At 40.2% G+C, this 24,154-nt stretch overlaps 1 protein-coding gene across 1 annotated transcript in view; it reads right to left on the bottom strand.

Annotated features, from left to right (window-relative positions):
• LOC127727987 (monocarboxylate transporter 13-like) overlaps window positions 1-24,154 on the bottom strand; it is a 68,908-nt gene extending 44,754 nt beyond the window's left edge. The window contains exon 1 of the mRNA XM_052235136.1: window positions 24,040-24,154. Coding sequence (XP_052091096.1) covers window positions 24,040-24,088 — 49 coding nt within the window. The 5' untranslated portion in view covers window positions 24,089-24,154. The remainder of the gene's footprint in view (window positions 1-24,039) is intronic.

The following is a 24,154-nucleotide window of genomic DNA, read 5'->3' as shown; positions in this document are numbered from 1 at the left end:
GGTGCACTTTCCCACCCAGATATTCATACCAGTTGAAGATATGGGTAATAGCTTTCAATCTAACCACCTGTGGTCAAGAACTTTGCCGTAGGGAAGTGGGAGTAAAGCGACAGCTGCCACCACCCGTAATGGACAAAAATTCGAAATTGGGTATGTGGTTGTCAGCTTCTGGTGCACTTTCCCACCCGGGCATTTTCATGAATAAAAGGGCCTGGAACAGCTTTCAATCCCACTAGGTGTGGATAAAAGCTTTGCCGTAGGGAACTGTATAGAAAGACTGAAAAATGAGCCCCTACCCATTACTGATAGGTACCTTAGACTTTGGATGACCAGTGAAGTCTTCAGGTGCACTTTCCCACCCAGGTATTCATACCAGTTGAAGATATGGGTAATAGCTTTCAATCTAACCACCTGTGGTCAAGAATTATGCCGTAGGGAAGTGGGAGTAAAGCGACAGCTGCCACCACCCGTAATGGACAAAAATTCGAAATTGGGTATGTGGTTGTCAGCTTCTGGTGCACTTTCCCACCCGGGCATTTTCATGAATAAAAGGGCCTGGAACAAGCTTTCAATCCCACTAGGTGTGGATAAAAGCTTTGCCGTAGGGAACTGTATAGAAAGACTGAAAAATGAGCCCCTACCCATTACTGATAGGTACCTTAGACTTTAGATGACCAGTGAAGTCTTCAGGTGCACTTTCCCACCCAGGTATTCATACCAGTTGAAGATATGGGTAATAGCTTTCAATCTAACCACCTGTGGTCAAGAACTTTGCCGTAGGGAAGTGGGAGTAAAGCGACAGCTGCCACCACCCGTAATGGACAAAAATTCGAAATTGGGTATGTGGTTGTCAGCTTCTGGTGCACTTTCCCACCCGGGCATTTTCATGAATAAAAGGGCCTGGAACAAGCTTTCAATCCCACTAGGTGTGCATAAAAGCTTTGCCGTAGGGAACTGTATAGAAAGACTGAAAAATGAGCCCCTACCCATTACTGATAGGTACCTTAGACTTTGGATGACCAGTGAAGTCTTCAGGTGCACTTTCCCACCCAGGTATTCATACCAGTTGAAGATATGGGTAATAGCTTTCAATCTAACCACCTGTGGTCAAGAACTTTGCCGTAGGGAAGTGGGAGTAAAGCGACAGCTGCCACCACCCGTAATGGACAAAAATTCGAAATTGGGTATGTGGTTGTCAGCTTCTGGTGCACTTTCCCACCCGGGCATTTTCATGAATAAAAGGGCCTGGAACAAGCTTTCAATCCCACTAGGTGTGGATAAAAGCTTTGCCGTAGGGAACTGTATAGAAAGACTGAAAAATGAGCCCCTACCCATTACTGATAGGTACCTTAGACTTTAGATGACCAGTGAAGTCTTCAGGTGCACTTTCCCACCCAGGTATTCATACCAGTTGAAGATATGGGTAATAGCTTTCAATCTAACTACCTGTGGTCAAGAACTTTGCCGTAGGGAAGTGGGAGTAAAGCGACAGCTGCCACCACCCGTAATGGACAAAAATTCGAAATTGGGTATGTGGTTGTCAGCTTCTGGTGCACTTTCCCACCCGGGCATTTTCATGAATAAAAGGGCCTGGAACAAGCTTTCAATCCCACTAGGTGTGGATAAAAGCTTTGCCGTAGGGAACTGTATAGAAAGACTGAAAAATGAGCCCCTACCCATTACTGATAGGTACCTTAGACTTTAGATGACCAGTGAAGTCTTCAGGTGCACTTTCCCACCCAGGTATTCATACCAGTTGAAGATATGGGTAATAGCTTTCAATCTAACCACCTGTGGTCAAGAACTTTGCCGTAGGGAAGTGGGAGTAAAGCAACAGCTGCCACCACCCGTATTGGACAAAAATTCGAAATTGGGTATGTGGTTCTCAGCTTCTGGTGCACTTTCCCACCCGGGCATTTTCATGAATAAAAGGGCCTGGAACAAGCTTTCAATCCCACTAGGTGTGGATAAAAGCTTTGCCGTAGGGAACTGTATAGAAAGACTGAAAAATGAGCCCCTACCCATTACTGATAGGTACCTTAGACTTTGGATGACCAGTGAAGTCTTCAGGTGCACTTTCCCACCCAGATATTCATACCAGTTGAAGATATGGGTAATAGCTTTCAATCTAACCACCTGTGGTCAAGAACTTTGCCGTAGGGAAGTGGGAGTAAAGCGACAGCTGCCACCACCCGTAATGGACAAAAATTCGAAATTGGGTATGTGGTTGTCAGCTTCTGGTGCACTTTCCCACCCGGGCATTTTCATGAATAAAAGGGCCTGGAACAGCTTTCAATCCCACTAGGTGTGGATAAAAGCTTTGCCGTAGGGAACTGTATAGAAAGACTGAAAAATGAGCCCCTACCCATTACTGATAGGTACCTTAGACTTTGGATGACCAGTGAAGTCTTCAGGTGCACTTTCCCACCCAGGTATTCATACCAGTTGAAGATATGGGTAATAGCTTTCAATCTAACCACCTGTGGTCAAGAATTATGCCGTAGGGAAGTGGGAGTAAAGCGACAGCTGCCACCACCCGTAATGGACAAAAATTCGAAATTGGGTATGTGGTTGTCAGCTTCTGGTGCACTTTCCCACCCGGGCATTTTCATGAATAAAAGGGCCTGGAACAAGCTTTCAATCCCACTAGGTGTGGATAAAAGCTTTGCCGTAGGGAACTGTATAGAAAGACTGAAAAATGAGCCCCTACCCATTACTGATAGGTACCTTAGACTTTAGATGACCAGTGAAGTCTTCAGGTGCACTTTCCCACCCAGGTATTCATACCAGTTGAAGATATGGGTAATAGCTTTCAATCTAACCACCTGTGGTCAAGAACTTTGCCGTAGGGAAGTGGGAGTAAAGCGACAGCTGCCACCACCCGTAATGGACAAAAATTCGAAATTGGGTATGTGGTTGTCAGCTTCTGGTGCACTTTCCCACCCGGGCATTTTCATGAATAAAAGGGCCTGGAACAAGCTTTCAATCCCACTAGGTGTGGATAAAAGCTTTGCCGTAGGGAACTGTATAGAAAGACTGAAAAATGAGCCCCTACCCATTACTGATAGGTACCTTAGACTTTGGATGACCAGTGAAGTCTTCAGGTGCACTTTCCCACCCAGGTATTCATACCAGTTGAAGATATGGGTAATAGCTTTCAATCTAACCACCTGTGGTCAAGAACTTTGCCGTAGGGAAGTGGGAGTAAAGCGACAGCTGCCACCACCCGTAATGGACAAAAATTCGAAATTGGGTATGTGGTTGTCAGCTTCTGGTGCACTTTCCCACCCGGGCATTTTCATGAATAAAAGGGCCTGGAACAAGCTTTCAATCCCACTAGGTGTGGATAAAAGCTTTGCCGTAGGGAACTGTATAGAAAGACTGAAAAATGAGCCCCTACCCATTACTGATAGGTACCTTAGACTTTGGATGACCAGTGAAGTCTTCAGGTGCACTTTCCCACCTAGGTATTCATACCAGTTGAAGATATGGGTAATAGCTTTCAATCTAACCACCTGTGGTCAAGAACTTTGCCGTAGGGAAGTGGGAGTAAAGCGACAGCTGCCACCACCCGTAATGGACAAAAATTCGAAATTGGGTATGTGGTTGTCAGCTTCTGGTGCACTTTCCCACCCGGGCATTTTCATGAATAAAAGGGCCTGGAACAAGCTTTCAATCCCACTAGGTGTGGATAAAAGCTTTGCCGTAGGGAACTGTATAGAAAGACTGAAAAATGAGCCCCTACCCATTACTGATAGGTACCTTAGACTTTAGATGACCAGTGAAGTCTTCAGGTGCACTTTCCCACCCAGGTATTCATACCAGTTGAAGATATGGGTAATAGCTTTCAATCTAACCACCTGTGGTCAAGAACTTTGCCGTAGGGAAGTGGGAGTAAAGCAACAGCTGCCACCACCCGTATTGGACAAAAATTCGAAATTGGGTATGTGGTTCTCAGCTTCTGGTGCACTTTCCCACCCGGGCATTTTCATGAATAAAAGGGCCTGGAACAAGCTTTCAATCCCACTAGGTGTGGATAAAAGCTTTGCCGTAGGGAACTGTATAGAAAGACTGAAAAATGAGCCCCTACCCATTACTGATAGGTACCTTAGACTTTGGATGATCAGTGAAGTCTTGAGGTGCACTTTCCCACCCAGGTATTCATACCAGTTGAAGATATGGGTAATAGCTTTCAATCTAACCACCTGTGGTCAAGAACTTTGCCGTAGGGAAGTGGGAGTAAAGCGACAGCTGCCACCACCCGTAATGGACAAAAATTCGAAATTGGGTATGTGGTTGTCAGCTTCTGGTGCACTTTCCCACCCGGGCATTTTCATGAATAAAAGGGCCTGGAACAAGCTTTCAATCCCACTAGGTGTGGTTAAAAGCTTTGCCGTAGGGAACTGTATAGAAAGACTGAAAAATGAGCCCCTACCCATTACTGATAGGTACCTTAGACTTTGGATGACCAGTGAAGTCTTCAGGTGCACTTTCCCACCCAGGTATTCATATGAGTTGAAGATATGGATAATAGCTTTCAAACTAATTACCTGTGGTATGTTGTTGTTGTGAGTTTCCGGTGCACTTTCGCAACCGGGAATTTTTATGAATAAAAGGGCTTGGGACAAGCTATCAATCCCACTAGGAGTGGGTAAATTATTTGCCGTAGGGAACTGAACACAAATACGGAAAAGCGAGCCATACCCATAATTGTTGGTCATTTGGACTTTTGGCATTTGAATAATTGAACTACAGTGTAAGCGGATTATGTTTGAATTGTTCCATCTATGTTGTAACCGTATGTCGCCTAGTTTTTACGTAAAGGTTTTTAGCTTGAACGCAGGCAGAGCGCTAGCAGATCATGGCTTCGGCAAAAATTGAACAGGTGATTGAACAAAGTATGAATCCGTCTATGCTTTGCTGACACAATGCACGGAAACCCTAGCTTTTTTTAAGTCTATCATTCATGAGATGAGACCGCGTTCGATGAAGTGGTGTGGGTAATAAGATTGTGACAATGAAATTACTTTTAACTTTAAATATCCAATATGGTTCTGCTATTTATAGCAATAGAAAATCTTAAATCCATAGGTGTCTGCTGCAAGGTCCGCGTCTTTTAACACCTTTAAAAATGAATGTAAATAAAAAGGTTAATGCCTATATATACATAAAACCAAGAATCGATTGGTATCAGTGAATTAATGTATACTGAAACAATTAATTGTCATATGGGCATTCCATAATCTGTTTATTGACAAATACAGTCCAGTCTCAAAAGCACTCCATGCCGTAAATACGATGGTATATCTTTCATTTTAAACAGATCAGACATGCAAGAAGATTTATAGATAATGAAAAAAACAGAAAAAATAAAAACTGTTACCATGACATATCATTTTTCAAAACTACGAAGATCAATCAGAGTCTTTAAACTCAACATTATCAGGACACTGCCATTCAGAGGTAGGCATGGCCTCTAAAATGGCCCAGACCACTTATGTCCTAGATCCGTACGAGTTTGTCAGCATAGGGTGGGGATACCCAGTATGTAACATAGTCCAATCTAATATTACCGGCTGGCCAAAATAAGAGTTTCTCCACATGGCCCATTATACTAAAGGTAGAGGTAGGCATGGCCTCTAAAATAGCCCTGAGCACTTAAGCCCTAGACCCGTACAAGTTTGTCAGCATAGGGTAAAGGGTACCCAGTATGTCACATAGTCCAACTTTACTATTGCCGACTGGCCAAACTAAGAGATTCTCCACATGGGCCATTATACTAAAGGTAGAGGTAGGCATGGCCTCTAAAATGGCCCATAGCACTTATGCCAACTCATTTTCGGTGGATTTGATTTTTGTTTCTCGCCACAATTGCTTTCATGAATCGACTTCATCTATTGTATTACAATCTAGATCAACATGCCCAAGAGAGGGATGTTTTGAAAGGACTATTGGGACCAAGTACTAAACCAATTCCTTCGAAGAATTGTTTACTATTTTGTAAATACAATTTATCTCCAAAGGTAGTGGGTAAGTTATCTGAGAGGTAAATAAATATAGACATTCACCTTATTTTGTGCACAACATACTCATATCCACCGCGTTTGAGTTAATTAATGTATGTATCTTGCGAAGACGAAAGCGTATGTGAACTGCTTACCTCTCAAATCGATAAGATGTCCATCTTGATCAGTTAGATAAGTGCTCCTGTGGATGTAACAGTTGGGACAAAGCTGCAGATGGTGTTTTTTTGTGATTCATTGGCATAACTACCACCGATGATTTCACTGTTGACTTAAATTCTAAGTCTGTTTACAATCTGTTCACCTTCTATGTTATCTTGTTGTATGCGTAGGTTATTTTTTCTCACGCATCGTGTTGATGCTCTTGAAAGAATTAAAGTCTACTTGATAGTATTTTTTGGCTAAGTTAGAGTGGCTTTCAGAGAACTACTATTGGCACCAATGACAATTTTGACTTATGTTTGTTTAGTTGTAACTGTCGTTGGATTTCATTGGTGATGATGTCGATATCGTAAGAACCAGTGTTTAATGAAATGGTGATCCAACTCACATCTTCGTCCAGAGAATACTTGATGATGTTTTTTTCTCTCATGACTGTTTGGGAAAGAGTTGTAAGTCTCAAGCATTAGTATAGCAATCTCATAACTTTTCCAGTCTTTCAAGATGATAGGTGTATCGTATCAAGTGGTGATCCGGCTACAATTGCTGACACGACAATTGTTTAGGGTCTGCATTGTCAGCAAAGCACTTACTACAGATACTTTTTTATATTTGAATGGGTTCCCACTAATGCACATACACACACATTTACACTTATCCCCCCTTTTCTACCCACACACTTTTTGGTTTCAATAAACGTTGCCCACTTAGCTATACGACTATACGACATCGATAGCAAACTTCTCTCGAGTCATTTATCTTATCCTTATATTCTTAATCCTACTTTTTCATCCATCTGATGTCATATTCCTTTGTGCGCTTATTACACCTATCTTTCCAGGGTGTAATATATATTCCAGATGTTGCTTTTGTCTCTAATTTAGATTCAGAGTCTTAATTTAAACTTTTATGAAAATCATCTAAACAATTTCTGCTCTTTTCTGGATGGCGAGATCAATGGTGATGTACCGATGTGGTTATGACCAACATCGATTGCACAGCTGAACAACACTCTTCTCTAGTGATATCACTACAGTATAAATATGATCATTATTCTTGGTCGGTATGAGCTGTTTGAAATAATTTTGTGAGAGATATGCGAAGTCGACATTGTTGTGCCGTCAACAAACAGAGTAATCTTTACACTTTTTTTGATTTCCCAACATCAAATCATCAAACACAATCCAGTTCGCGTGGTTCAGGTACATCTTTGTTTTGTTAAAAGAAATCAATACCATTGGACTGTTTCGGATATTGTAAATGCATACTGTTCACAATATCCGGTAGGAAAATAGGGACACTTATTTTTTTTTTTTTGGAGATGAGATTATATATGTCTTCTTTGGAAAACCTTTCGTTCAAACCAGTCCTCATGTGTTAGTAGATTGGTTCATGTAGTGATTTGCATATACATGTACATACAAACATAGTCCATCCAACCCAATCAAAGGAGTTGGTTATTTTTTATAGAGATGACATTATATGTGTCTTCTTTGATAAAAACGCCTAGTCTAAACTAGTCCTCAAGAGTTGTAAGATGGGTTGATACAGTGATTTTCATGTTCAAAAACATGTCCAACCAACCCGATTGAAAAAGTTAATTGTTCACTGCTTCTTGATTTCCAAATTATGAACCCACTGATTGATTTTTGTAGTAGAAAAGGGGGATTGTTTCTCTGTGTAGTATTTTCAAAAATGTAAATTAAATGATGATCTATTGCATGAACATACTCCATTCTAACCCCCACCCGCCTTGAACATGCTGATGAATTGGTCCGTGTTTTGACGGTAGTAGATTTTTGCAATCACAGGTACATACTACTACTAGATACATCACATCTACGGGATATTAGTTTACTGACGAGTATATTTGGTTATATTGACTATGCTTTTCTAATGTATGTATGGCGTCCATAGTTTCCTATGAATTCGTGTTTTGGATACCTTTAACTGTTATGCCTTTATTTTTATTTTTGGGGCACTTTATGGCTTGCTGTTCGGTGTGAGCCAAGGCTCCGTGTTGAAGGCCGTACTTTAACCTATAATTGTTTACCTTTTACAAATTGTGACTTGGATGGAGAGTTGTCCCATTGGCACTCATACCACATCTTCTTATTTCTGTTAACGTGTCTACTAGTTGTATGCACCTGTGGTGGCGTAAATCTACTGCAGTTAAATTACAAATAAATTAATCAGCTTTTTCGAGATATTCAGGATATTCAGGATAGTCTTCCTCTACCATGTCTACAAGCCTGCTAACTTTTACAGAATTTAGATGATTAAACTTTGGATTATTAAGTTCACCATATTTGACGTCTGATCTTCTTTCTTTAACTAATTCCTTTCTTTTCATTTTTATTATCATTATTTTTTATTTATAATTTGTGTTTCTTTAATACATATTTTTTTAATTTTGTAATGTTCATAAGCTAATTTATGACAAAGCAATCTTATTAATCTTAATAAGATATTGTGAGGATGACTCTTAATAATATTTATTGATTTGCTGTGATTCTAAACATCGTTTCTATTCTTCAAAAGTTATAGTTTTCTAAACACCTATTAGCTTTCTTCGTAATTTCACCATGTACTATGTGGGTGTACATTTTTGTCCCATAAACCAACAAACTCGGTCATTATTTTACCAGCACTTTTATATTTAAAAATGTCAATTACCGTTTTGTTATCACCAAGTCCTGATAAATAGTTATTTGAATATTTAGAAATATCGAATTTGTATTGAACATATTGGAATATATCCTTGTAAACATCACCCCTTTGAATATCATGACTAAACTATCTGTATCGGTAAAAAAAAAAGCTTAACATTGTTTTCATATAATTTGCGTATAATTTTGTAATGACATTGATACATTAATGTTTTTGAAAGATCTAAAAATGCAGTCCAAAGTAAAAGAGGAAAATCCAGAAATGTCCTCTTTGCGTAATTAAATATGCAAAAATCATGAATGTATCAAAAATTACCAAGTACAAAGAAACGGCTTTTGATAACTTCAATGGTTAGAAGACATTTTAAAAAAAATTAAAAACTTGCGTAAAACTATGAGAATACTTTACGACACAAATTTCTTCTCTCAGACCTTAGAAGAAGTACATAGAGAGGTCAGTTTAATGGAAGAATTTTCTATTATTCGAGAAAAAAAATAAAATCATTGCAGCAGTTTGTTCATTGAAAGAGATTTCTTTTATCAGACTTATGCCTAAAAAATAATACTATGGCAGTTAGTTCGTTGGAAGAAATTTCTTCTATCAAACGTAACATGAATTACGTCGAGCTGATCGCTCGATGGAAGAAACTTCTTCAATCATATTTAAACCTGAAATGAAATATTCAATCCAAGCCGATAGTTCGTTGGAAGAAATTTCTGCTATTAAACCTACAATTAGATCTAAAATGAAACACATGTAGTTATTTGTTCGTTGGAAAAATTTCTTTATCAAACCTGACCTAAAATGTAATATTTGTGGCAGTAAGTAAGTCGTTAGAAATTTCTTCTATCAAACTTCAATGGAATATTTGAAGCAGTTAGTTCGTTGGAAAACAGTTTTTATATCAGAAATAGGCCTAAAATGAAATATTTGTGGCAGTTAGTAAGTTGGAGAAATGTCTTCTATCAGACCTACATGTAGATCTAATATGAAAAACATATAGCTGTTAGAAAATGGGAAGAAATTTCTTCCAACAAACTATCAGACCTAAAATATAAAATATTAATTAGAATATTTGGAGCACTTCGTTAGTTGGAAACATTTCTAGCCTTAAAACAAGTTAGATCATTGGTAGAAATTCTATCAATTATGAAAGCAAATAACGTGACTGTGAGTAACACAATAATACTCCAGAACTGGTCAGATGTATCTGTATGCCAATTTATCTTGAAATCACATGAATTTACTTGACATTTTGGCATCAAACAGCATACATAAAGAAGTGTAGTTGAACATAATTAGGTATGGTATTTTTTTGTCCTATTTTGGGGAAGGGTATTTTCGACTCACATAACTTTAAACTTTAAGAAACAAAAAACTGTTTGACAAGCAAATAATTCATTTAAAAAGGCATCCCACCTTTGCACAGACAGAATATGAATGATCGTTGCGTTCAAAGGATATGTTCACTTTACATTCTCTAATTTCAAAAACAAAACATGTTCAAAAGAACATATAATTGCATTACCTGTTCTCAAAGGCACTCAAAATGTTAAAGCGTTAAAATACAATATTGTTATGAGGAAGTTAATGTATACATGAACGCATGCTGATTAATCAATTTAAGTAATAACAGCTGTATACAAAAATTGAAAATATTTACATCATTTGTTGCAAAAATCAAATGAGCATGTCTTTCTACACGTTTAAAATCACTGTGCATGTACATGTTCATAATGTCCGTAATCAATGAGGTTGTTTAACAATTTGAATTTTGTTTATAAATACGGAATTTTCCTCCTGATATACAATGTAGGGTCCCAAAAGGGTTAATTCCTACAATTCACATCGGTCAGTTTTATTGATTAGGACAATTGCATGTAACGCTTTGTATTAGCAGTATGATTAAAATGAGAGTTAGATTCAGGCCAATAAGACAGCAACCCATATTTAATTATATTTGAAAAAAAAAACAATTTACCACTTTACTTCCAATAGAATTATATTTTTTTTTTGGAATGAATGTCGCATTTATTAATTTGTTTCCAAATATTAAATACTCAACCAAGAGCAATAATAAACTTTTAAAATTGTAGTTTTAAACCATTTTTAAGCATGTATTATAAATTAGATTTTCATCGATTTTTAGATGGTGGTAAAGATTAGAAAACTGTTTGAAAATAGCTCTAGTATATAAAAACATTCCGGAGTTACATTGTAACCTTACTTTATCTAATATCTTCTTCAATAATATCTAGATGACTTATGCAATATCTGTAAATACAAATGTATATATTTTATTTAATTTACATAATCAAATACATTGTTCATGTGCATGAACTGTCCTACATGTAGCTAAATGAGATCTGTGTAGTTTCTAAAGTAGCCGGTGTCTAATACATATATTGGTGGATGACAAAATGTTTACCACATAAACGCCATTGCTGCAATTCAATATAGTTATCAAGAAGTTTTAAAATGTATTCAAGCTACTATTCATGTGAGAAATATGATATACGGGTAACATAATTACTACCACAGATGGATGTCAGTAAATATCATGTACATCATAGAGCACAGTTCAGGGCCGTAACTACATTGAGGCAAATGCCTCCTGTTGGAAATTAAAAAAAAAAGTTGAAACAAAAGCTTGTCTTCATATCAGATTGTTTTCACGGCGAGTGTCTTGCAAGAATCAAGTTCTGTTCATCCTCGAACGTCGACCCTGTTTTTTCGGGATCCAAGTTTCTCATTTATTTTTAGTTTTCAATGTTGATTGTCTATATTGTTTGTCGTTATGTGTCTTATCTGTTCTCCAGGTTTGTCTTTTGTTCATTGATTGCCCTTCTTTATGACTATTGTCTTAGTGTTGAATTTCATTTGTAAATTAGTAATTTTGTTTTATACTTAAGTTTTATTATATTTAAGGACCTTTTGTCTGATTTTAAAAACTACTTTAAATCGTAAAAATATGTATCGGTAAGTCTATGAAAAGGTATGTACTCTGCAACATTGATAATAAAAAAATAAAAAATATTGAAAAAGCATAGTCGAAGTGGTCGGTAATGACGGGTGAACGTTTGTGTGGTTTGGCAATGTTACATGTCCAGATATTGTTGGAGAAAATGTTTTGAGAAGATACGAAGCTACCGAACATAGAAACATTGGTCGCTTTTTCAAGGAAAATTAAAACTTTATATTAAAGAATACAAAACTGACTCTCTTTTCTGTTTAACTAAAAAGCTGACATAGGTTAAAATTAAAGTGAGACAACCAATCTCCCGGAATCAAATCATTTAAAAAGAAAAATAATGTATTGTCATATGACCTTTTACATTGAAGGGCGTAAACTTGCATTAAGCCGTTTTCAGGCCCTTAAATAGAAAAGGGATATGGAGTAAATGTGCATTGGACAAAATCGCGCACAATACATAGAAAAACATACAATTATCAATGAACAGGGCTTTTATTCCTGTTCTTCATCTTGATAGTCGCCGGAGAGTCTTCAACAATGAACGAATCATTCATACCCTACAACAAGGTCAAGACGGCCCCTAGCGTCGACTTAAGCGGTACTTAAAGTAGCTATTAATAAATTTTAGAGTCACAAAAAATTACACCAAAGTCTAAACACAATACAAGACCAGAACAGACAGAGCCGACATTAATCAGCCAGTATACATATTAAAACAGCACAAAAATGTAGCAATGAGGTCTTAAGAACAGTTTTCCTTGGTCTACCCTGAGTGTACCCTTTCTATCCCAGTTAGGAACATCATCAAGTTGTAATTGAAATGTGTTATAAAAACTGAATTCACATATAGTTATATCAATGATAATCAGTCCCCCTCTTAACTTAATTTGAAAAAAAAACATAATTGACAGGTATAATACGTTTTTCCTGCAAGCCGAAACTCAATAACAAAAAAAGGCAAAAGAACAGCAGCCACACACTTAACTATGTGAATTACGATTTTTGCTTTATCCTACATATCGGTCTTTTGATGTTGTCCCCAAAAACTAAAAGTCTTACACTGAATCTATATATTTTGTTTTGAGACCAGAATATTGTCGAAAAATAATTAAAACAAAATTTGCGTTTTAGATTAAGAAAGGTTCCGGGAAACGCTCAGAATGCACGATTTTGCGTCATTTTTTCCAGAGCTTCTGGGGGCCTTTAGTGGCCCCCAAACCCTTCGCTGAAAATGTTTTATATATTTTTACTCACTTTTAAAAGAGGCTAGTTACGGCCCTGAGCACAACACCTAGTGCCGTGCCTTTGATATTTTACTGTGAACTACAGGGTACTCAGTGGGTAATATTCTTAGTACTTTAATTATGTGACGTGATTACGAGTATCTATTAAGATAAAAAAAGGAATTAATTTCAGTTAGTGGTCGAAATAAATGATAACATTATAACACCTGTTTTTATAGGGATATTCCAAATTCAGATTTTGCCGAAATTATCACAAGATGTCCTTGAACCTTTAATACACGAATGTAGTTTTGTAACATTTACTCCCAAATAACACTTTAACGTAATAATGGACACACAGCGCTACAATCTTTTTAAAGATTTTGTTCTAAGAGGGAAGTTACTTAACAAATCCTGAATTTGAGACTCGTATGATACCACGAGACAGGATGTTTATCTATAGTATTCCAGGTAATTTTTCCAAATTTTATTGATTAACGGATAAATTTCTGTTTTGAACTTAACATATAGCTACAGTCTAAGTTTTAAGTTTTTAGACGTCAATTACACTTTGTGAGTCTTCATGAAATTTGGTGAAACTCCGAGAAAAGCTTCTTCATGAAAAATATAGACTCTTGGGTAAATTTTTTAAGTTAAAGACATTAATAACTTTCGAAAACATTCATGGAGTTTTTGATTTGAAGAAATTTCTTCCAACGAACTAACTTCTCCATGTACTTAATGTAAGGTCTATGTCTGATCGAGGAAATTTCTTCAAAATAGTTTATAGATATGTGCTTTTTATTTTAGTGGGATTGAAAGCTTGTCCATATCTTCAACTCATATGAATACCTGGGTGGGAAAGTGCACCTGAAGACTTCACTGGCCACCCAAAGTCTGAGTTACCTATCAATTATGGGTATGGGCACATTTTTCAGTCTTTGTGTACAGTTCCCTACGGCAAAGTTTTTACCCACACCTAGTGGGATTGAAAGCTTGTCCCAGGCCCTTCTATTCATGGAAATGCCCGGGTGGGAAAGTGCACCGGAAGCTCACAACAACATACCAAATTTTCATTTTTCAGCACAGGGGTGGTGGCAGGAATCGCTATCCTCCCGTTTCCCTACGGCAAAGTTCTTGACCACAGGTGGTTAGTTTGAAAGCTATTATCCATATCTTCAACTCATATGAATACCTGGGTGGGAAAGTGCACCTGAAGACTTCACTGGCCACCCAAAGTCTGAGTTACCTATCAATTATGGGTATGGGCACATTTTTCAGTCTTTGTGTACAGTTCCCTACGGCAAAGTTTTTACCCACACCTAGTGGGATTGAAAGCTTGTCCCAGGCCCTTCTATTCATGGAAATGCCCGGGTGGGAAAGTGCACCGGAAGCTCACAACAACATACCAAATTTTCATTTTTCAGCACAGGGGTGGTGGCAGGAATCGCTATCCTCCCGTTTCCCTACGGCAAAGTTCTTGACCACAGGTGGTTAGTTTGAAAGCTATTATCCATATCTTCAACTCATATGAATACCTGGGTGGGAAAGTGCACCTGAAGACTTCACTGGCCACCCAAAGTCTGAGTTACCTATCAATTATGGGTATGGGCACATTTTTCAGTCTTTGTGTACAGTTCCCTACGGCAAAGTTTTTACCCACACCTAGTGGGATTGAAAGCTTGTCCCAGGCCCTTCTATTCATGGAAATGCCCGGGTGGGAAAGTGCACCGGAAGCTCACAACAACATACCAAATTTTCATTTTTCAGCACAGGGGTGGTGGCAGGAATCGCTATCCTCCCGTTTCCCTACGGCAAAGTTCTTGACCACAGGTGGTTAGTTTGAAAGCTATTATCCATATCTTCAACTCATATGAATACCTGGGTGGGAAAGTGCACCTGAAGACTTCACTGGCCACCCAAAGTCTGAGTTACCTATCAATTATGGGTATGGGCACATTTTTCAGTCTTTGTGTACAGTTCCCTACGGCAAAGTTTTTACCCACACCTAGTGGGATTGAAAGCTTGTCCCAGGCCCTTCTATTCATGGAAATGCCCGGGTGGGAAAGTGCACCGGAAGCTCACAACAACATACCAAATTTTCATTTTTCAGCACAGGGGTGGTGGCAGGAATCGCTATCCTCCCGTTTCCCTACGGCAAAGTTCTTGACCACAGGTGGTTAGTTTGAAAGCTATTATCCATATCTTCAACTCATATGAATACCTGGGTGGGAAAGTGCACCTGAAGACTTCACTGGCCACCCAAAGTCTGAGTTACCTATCAATTATGGGTATGGGCACATTTTTCAGTCTTTGTGTACAGTTCCCTACGGCAAAGTTTTTACCCACACCTAGTGGGATTGAAAGCTTGTCCCAGGCCCTTCTATTCATGGAAATGCCCGGGTGGGAAAGTGCACCGGAAGCTCACAACAACATACCAAATTTTCATTTTTCAGCACAGGGGTGGTGGCAGGAATCGCTATCCTCCCGTTTCCCTACGGCAAAGTTCTTGACCACAGGTGGTTAGTTTGAAAGCTATTATCCATATCTTCAACTCATATGAATACCTGGGTGGGAAAGTGCACCTGAAGACTTCACTGGCCACCCAAAGTCTGAGTTACCTATCAATTATGGGTATGGGCACATTTTTCAGTCTTTGTGTACAGTTCCCTACGGCAAAGTTTTTACCCACACCTAGTGGGATTGAAAGCTTGTCCCAGGCCCTTCTATTCATGGAAATGCCCGGGTGGGAAAGTGCACCGGAAGCTCACAACAACATACCAAATTTTCATTTTTCAGCACAGGGGTGGTGGCAGGAATCGCTATCCTCCCGTTTCCCTACGGCAAAGTTCTTGACCACAGGTGGTTAGTTTGAAAGCTATTATCCATATCTTCAACTCATATGAATACCTGGGTGGGAAAGTGCACCTGAAGACTTCACTGGCCACCCAAAGTCTGAGTTACCTATCAATTATGGGTATGGGCACATTTTTCAGTCTTTGTGTACAGTTCCCTACGGCAAAGTTTTTACCCACACCTAGTGGGATTGAAAGCTTGTCCCAGGCCCTTCTATTCATGGAAATGCCCGGGTGGGAAAGTGCACCGGAAGCTCACAACAACATACCAAATTTTCATTTTTCAGCACAGGGGTGGTGGCAGGAATCGCTATCCTCCCGTTTCCCTACGGCAAAGTTCTTGACCACAGGTGGTTAGTTTGAAAGCTATTATCCATATCTTCAACTCATATGAATACCTGGGTGGGAAAGTGCACCTGAAGACTTCACTGGCCACCCAAAGTCTGAGTTACCTATCAATTATGGGTATGGGCACATTTTTCAGTCTTTGTGTACAGTTCCCTACGGCAAAGTTTTTACCCACACCTAGTGGGATTGAAAGCTTGTCCCAGGCCCTTCTATTCATGGAAATGCCCGGGTGGGAAAGTGCACCGGAAGCTCACAACAACATACCAAATTTTCATTTTTCAGCACAGGGGTGGTGGCAGGAATCGCTATCCTCCCGTTTCCCTACGGCAAAGTTCTTGACCACAGGTGGTTAGTTTGAAAGCTATTATCCATATCTTCAACTCATATGAATACCTGGGTGGGAAAGTGCACCTGAAGACTTCACTGGCCACCCAAAGTCTGAGTTACCTATCAATTATGGGTATGGGCACATTTTTCAGTCTTTGTGTACAGTTCCCTACGGCAAAGTTTTTACCCACACCTAGTGGGATTGAAAGCTTGTCCCAGGCCCTTCTATTCATGGAAATGCCCGGGTGGGAAAGTGCACCGGAAGCTCACAACAACATACCAAATTTTCATTTTTCAGCACAGGGGTGGTGGCAGGAATCGCTATCCTCCCGTTTCCCTACGGCAAAGTTCTTGACCACAGGTGGTTAGTTTGAAAGCTATTATCCATATCTTCAACTCATATGAATACCTGGGTGGGAAAGTGCACCTGAAGACTTCACTGGCCACCCAAAGTCTGAGTTACCTATCAATTATGGGTATGGGCACATTTTTCAGTCTTTGTGTACAGTTCCCTACGGCAAAGTTTTTACCCACACCTAGTGGGATTGAAAGCTTGTCCCAGGCCCTTCTATTCATGGAAATGCCCGGGTGGGAAAGTGCACCGGAAGCTCACAACAACATACCAAATTTTCATTTTTCAGCACAGGGGTGGTGGCAGGAATCGCTATCCTCCCGTTTCCCTACGGCAAAGTTCTTGACCACAGGTGGTTAGTTTGAAAGCTATTATCCATATCTTCAACTCATATGAATACCTGGGTGGGAAAGTGCACCTGAAGACTTCACTGGCCACCCAAAGTCTGAGTTACCTATCAATTATGGGTATGGGCACATTTTTCAGTCTTTGTGTACAGTTCCCTACGGCAAAGTTTTTACCCACACCTAGTGGGATTGAAAGCTTGTCCCAGGCCCTTCTATTCATGGAAATGCCCGGGTGGGAAAGTGCACCGGAAGCTCACAACAACATACCAAATTTTCATTTTTCAGCACAGGGGTGGTGGCAGGAATCGCTATCCTCCCGTTTCCCTACGGCAAAGTTCTTGACCACAGGTGGTTAGTTTGAAAGCTATTATCCATATCTTCAACTCATATGAATACCTGGGTGGGAAAGTGCACCTGAAGACTTCACTGGCCACCCAAAGTCTGAGTTACCTATCAATTATGGGTATGGGCACATTTTTCAGTCTTTGTGTACAGTTCCCTACGGCAAAGTTTTTACCCACACCTAGTGGGATTGAAAGCTTGTCCCAGGCCCTTCTATTCATGGAAATGCCCGGGTGGGAAAGTGCACCGGAAGCTCACAACAACATACCAAATTTTCATTTTTCAGCACAGGGGTGGTGGCAGGAATCGCTATCCTCCCGTTTCCCTACGGCAAAGTTCTTGACCACAGGTGGTTAGTTTGAAAGCTATTATCCATATCTTCAACTCATATGAATACCTGGGTGGGAAAGTGCACCTGAAGACTTCACTGGCCACCCAAAGTCTGAGTTACCTATCAATTATGGGTATGGGCACATTTTTCAGTCTTTGTGTACAGTTCCCTACGGCAAAGTTTTTACCCACACCTAGTGGGATTGAAAGCTTGTCCCAGGCCCTTCTATTCATGGAAATGCCCGGGTGGGAAAGTGCACCGGAAGCTCACAACAACATACCAAATTTTCATTTTTCAGCACAGGGGTGGTGGCAGGAATCGCTATCCTCCCGTTTCCCTACGGCAAAGTTCTTGACCACAGGTGGTTAGTTTGAAAGCTATTATCCATATCTTCAACTCATATGAATACCTGGGTGGGAAAGTGCACCTGAAGACTTCACTGGCCACCCAAAGTCTGAGTTACCTATCAATTATGGGTATGGGCACATTTTTCAGTCTTTGTGTACAGTTCCCTACGGCAAAGTTTTTACCCACACCTAGTGGGATTGAAAGCTTGTCCCAGGCCCTTCTATTCATGGAAATGCCCGGGTGGGAAAGTGCACCGGAAGCTCACAACAACATACCAAATTTTCATTTTTCAGCACAGGGGTGGTGGCAGGAATCGCTATCCTCCCGTTTCCCTACGGCAAAGTTCTTGACCACAGGTGGTTAGTTTGAAAGCTATTATCCATATCTTCAACTCATATGAATACCTGGGTGGGAAAGTGCACCTGAAGACTTCACTGGCCACCCAAAGTCTGAGTTACCTATCAATTATGGGTATGGGCACATTTTTCAGTCTTTGTGTACAGTTCCCTACGGCAAAGTTTTTACCCACACCTAGTGGGATTGAAAGCTTGTCCCAGGCCCTTCTATTCATGGAAATGCCCGGGTGGGAAAGTGCACCGGAAGCTCACAACAACATACCAAATTTTCATTTTTCAGCACAGGGGTGGTGGCAGGAATCGCTATCCTCCCGTTTCCCTACGGCAAAGTTCTTGACCACAGGTGGTTAGTTTGAAAGCTATTATCCATATCTTCAACTCATATGAATACCTGGGTGGGAAAGTGCACCTGAAGACTTCACTGGCCACCCAAAGTCTGAGTTACCTATCAATTATGGGTATGGGCACATTTTTCAGTCTTTGTGTACAGTTCCCTACGGCAAAGTTTTTACCCACACCTAGTGGGATTGAAAGCTTGTCCCAGGCCCTTCTATTCATGGAAATGCCCGGGTGGGAAAGTGCACCGGAAGCTCACAACAACATACCAAATTTTCATTTTTCAGCACAGGGGTGGTGGCAGGAATCGCTATCCTCCCGTTTCCCTACGGCAAAGTTCTTGACCACAGGTGGTTAGTTTGAAAGCTATTATCCATATCTTCAACTCATATGAATACCTGGGTGGGAAAGTGCACCTGAAGACTTCACTGGCCACCCAAAGTCTGAGTTACCTATCAATTATGGGTATGGGCACATTTTTCAGTCTTTGTGTACAGTTCCCTACGGCAAAGTTTTTACCCACACCTAGTGGGATTGAAAGCTTGTCCCAGGCCCTTCTATTCATGGAAATGCCCGGGTGGGAAAGTGCACCGGAAGCTCACAACAACATACCAAATTTTCATTTTTCAGCACAGGGGTGGTGGCAGGAATCGCTATCCTCCCGTTTCCCTACGGCAAAGTTCTTGACCACAGGTGGTTAGTTTGAAAGCTATTATCCATATCTTCAACTCATATGAATACCTGGGTGGGAAAGTGCACCTGAAGACTTCACTGGCCACCCAAAGTCTGAGTTACCTATCAATTATGGGTATGGGCACATTTTTCAGTCTTTGTGTACAGTTCCCTACGGCAAAGTTTTTACCCACACCTAGTGGGATTGAAAGCTTGTCCCAGGCCCTTCTATTCATGGAAATGCCCGGGTGGGAAAGTGCACCGGAAGCTCACAACAACATACCAAATTTTCATTTTTCAGCACAGGGGTGGTGGCAGGAATCGCTATCCTCCCGTTTCCCTACGGCAAAGTTCTTGACCACAGGTGGTTAGTTTGAAAGCTATTATCCATATCTTCAACTCATATGAATACCTGGGTGGGAAAGTGCACCTGAAGACTTCACTGGCCACCCAAAGTCTGAGTTACCTATCAATTATGGGTATGGGCACATTTTTCAGTCTTTGTGTACAGTTCCCTACGGCAAAGTTTTTACCCACACCTAGTGGGATTGAAAGCTTGTCCCAGGCCCTTCTATTCATGGAAATGCCCGGGTGGGAAAGTGCACCGGAAGCTCACAACAACATACCAAATTTTCATTTTTCAGCACAGGGGTGGTGGCAGGAATCGCTATCCTCCCGTTTCCCTACGGCAAAGTTCTTGACCACAGGTGGTTAGTTTGAAAGCTATTATCCATATCTTCAACTCATATGAATACCTGGGTGGGAAAGTGCACCTGAAGACTTCACTGGCCACCCAAAGTCTGAGTTACCTATCAATTATGGGTATGGGCACATTTTTCAGTCTTTGTGTACAGTTCCCTACGGCAAAGTTTTTACCCACACCTAGTGGGATTGAAAGCTTGTCCCAGGCCCTTCTATTCATGGAAATGCCCGGGTGGGAAAGTGCACCGGAAGCTCACAACAACATACCAAATTTTCATTTTTCAGCACAGGGGTGGTGGCAGGAATCGCTATCCTCCCGTTTCCCTACGGCAAAGTTCTTGACCACAGGTGGTTAGTTTGAAAGCTATTATCCATATCTTCAACTCATATGAATACCTGGGTGGGAAAGTGCACCTGAAGACTTCACTGGCCACCCAAAGTCTGAGTTACCTATCAATTATGGGTATGGGCACATTTTTCAGTCTTTGTGTACAGTTCCCTACGGCAAAGTTTTTACCCACACCTAGTGGGATTGAAAGCTTGTCCCAGGCCCTTCTATTCATGGAAATGCCCGGGTGGGAAAGTGCACCGGAAGCTCACAACAACATACCAAATTTTCATTTTTCAGCACAGGGGTGGTGGCAGGAATCGCTATCCTCCCGTTTCCCTACGGCAAAGTTCTTGACCACAGGTGGTTAGTTTGAAAGCTATTATCCATATCTTCAACTCATATGAATACCTGGGTGGGAAAGTGCACCTGAAGACTTCACTGGCCACCCAAAGTCTGAGTTACCTATCAATTATGGGTATGGGCACATTTTTCAGTCTTTGTGTACAGTTCCCTACGGCAAAGTTTTTACCCACACCTAGTGGGATTGAAAGCTTGTCCCAGGCCCTTCTATTCATGGAAATGCCCGGGTGGGAAAGTGCACCGGAAGCTCACAACAACATACCAAATTTTCATTTTTCAGCACAGGGGTGGTGGCAGGAATCGCTATCCTCCCGTTTCCCTACGGCAAAGTTCTTGACCACAGGTGGTTAGTTTGAAAGCTATTATCCATATCTTCAACTCATATGAATACCTGGGTGGGAAAGTGCACCTGAAGACTTCACTGGCCACCCAAAGTCTGAGTTACCTATCAATTATGGGTATGGGCACATTTTTCAGTCTTTGTGTACAGTTCCCTACGGCAAAGTTTTTACCCACACCTAGTGGGATTGAAAGCTTGTCCCAGGCCCTTCTATTCATGGAAATGCCCGGGTGGGAAAGTGCACCGGAAGCTCACAACAACATACCAAATTTTCATTTTTCAGCACAGGGGTGGTGGCAGGAATCGCTATCCTCCCGTTTCCCTACGGCAAAGTTCTTGACCACAGGTGGTTAGTTTGAAAGCTATTATCCATATCTTCAACTCATATGAATACCTGGGTGGGAAAGTGCACCTGAAGACTTCACTGGCCACCCAAAGTCTGAGTTACCTATCAATTATGGGTATGGGCACATTTTTCAGTCTTTGTGTACAGTTCCCTACGGCAAAGTTTTTACCCACACCTAGTGGGATTGAAAGCTTGTCCCAGGCCCTTCTATTCATGGAAATGCCCGGGTGGGAAAGTGCACCGGAAGCTCACAACAACATACCAAATTTTCATTTTTCAGCACAGGGGTGGTGGCAGGAATCGCTATCCTCCCGTTTCCCTACGGCAAAGTTCTTGACCACAGGTGGTTAGTTTGAAAGCTATTATCCATATCTTCAACTCATATGAATACCTGGGTGGGAAAGTGCACCTGAAGACTTCACTGGCCACCCAAAGTCTGAGTTACCTATCAATTATGGGTATGGGCACATTTTTCAGTCTTTGTGTACAGTTCCCTACGGCAAAGTTTTTACCCACACCTAGTGGGATTGAAAGCTTGTCCCAGGCCCTTCTATTCATGGAAATGCCCGGGTGGGAAAGTGCACCGGAAGCTCACAACAACATACCAAATTTTCATTTTTCAGCACAGGGGTGGTGGCAGGAATCGCTATCCTCCCGTTTCCCTACGGCAAAGTTCTTGACCACAGGTGGTTAGTTTGAAAGCTATTATCCATATCTTCAACTCATATGAATACCTGGGTGGGAAAGTGCACCTGAAGACTTCACTGGCCACCCAAAGTCTGAGTTACCTATCAATTATGGGTATGGGCACATTTTTCAGTCTTTGTGTACAGTTCCCTACGGCAAAGTTTTTACCCACACCTAGTGGGATTGAAAGCTTGTCCCAGGCCCTTCTATTCATGGAAATGCCCGGGTGGGAAAGTGCACCCCCGTCCGGCCCTTTTACCCAGTATGGTAAAAATAATAACCATTGTCCTAACTTCAAATTATATGACAGTTATTCAATGGCAAAATATACATTATCATTTCTTCTCCTGGAAAAAAATCAGCATAACAGTACCGATATTTGTTGACTGGTTCCCGGAAATTTGGAAGTACAAAAACAGGTACTGAGCAAAATCTGAGCAACAGGGCAAATATTCCCTGCTTTATAATTTCTTTTTTTTTATCATTCAAAAGAGACTTTCAACAAGGGTCCTATAGTGATCCCAAGTGATTAAACTTTCATTTATACCAAAATAAACCAAATATTTCACTTATTGACAAAGTTTTGGCTATATGCGTAGGAACTATTTTGTTTGAAATATGTACTACTTTCTTGTATGTTCTTTTTGACCGGGCCGATATAGCAATTCTTTACCTAAAGGGATTTTAAGGAAATACACGATATTTGAGGATGCCGAGAGTATAGAAAGCCGTTATATGATTTTTCTACCGCATATAGCGTCTTTCTTGTTCAGTTTAACTTTTTATTTTTCTCACCGTAAATTGACATCTGCACTAATGTACTAAGATTGTTTTATTCTGTTCTACAATACTTAATACACCTCTGAATCTTGAGACTTGGTTTAGCCGTTATGTACTAAGATTGCCTTTTATTAATTCATCTATACTATATGTAGTTATTGTTACACGTTAAAAATCTTAGTTTAAAGTATCGCAAACAAATAACATTCCAGATACTTTTGGTTTTTTTTAACTTGTTTTTTTTTTTTTTATTGTTTTTTTTTTTCATTCATTTTTTGCAAGGAACGAAGATCTCGATTTTATATCAATGTATAATGCCATGCAATATAAAATCTTCAAATACTGAATTACTGATTTAGAGCATAAGCCTTGAGCAAGCACGCTACTCACGTTAACTGTTAGAAAGATTGAAATCCAAAGTAAAACTTAAACAAACTTAATTACTTTTTCCTTTCTAAAAAGGATATGTATTTATTATTCCGTCCCCTATTTATTGCAAATGTAGACATACGTGGTCCATTAAACATTTAAAAGCGATATATTACGTATTTCGTATTAGTAGAACGTTGTAGCATAATGTCAATTTGTGATTTTCAGACATATCTCTGAATGATTCTCTAACGTGTTGATGCTCACTGTTAAGTTTAGTGGTCGATAGAATTGGTCGCTAGCTTGATTGGTCGCTGGAATTGGTCGCTAGCTTGAGTCTGGTTTGAAAGTATGATAGAGCAGAGTGTTACCCAAAGAAAAACATTGTAACAATTTACTCTATCCTCCTCTCAGTTATGTGTTATTTATAAAATATAATTACAATAACGCATTTTACTTACAAAACAGTATTACCCAAGAATATCCCTGGTCTATATCAGTTAATTTCATCGCGAAAAAAAATGAAAAAACACAGTCCTACTCTTGTATGGTCGTAGTTACATATGCAACGAAAAG

This window comes from Mytilus californianus, unplaced genomic scaffold (genome assembly GCF_021869535.1).
Source record: "Mytilus californianus isolate M0D057914Y unplaced genomic scaffold, xbMytCali1.0.p SCAF_2, whole genome shotgun sequence".
NCBI lineage: Eukaryota > Metazoa > Mollusca > Bivalvia > Mytilida > Mytilidae > Mytilus > Mytilus californianus.
This window is presented reverse-complemented; position numbering and strand designations above follow the sequence as displayed.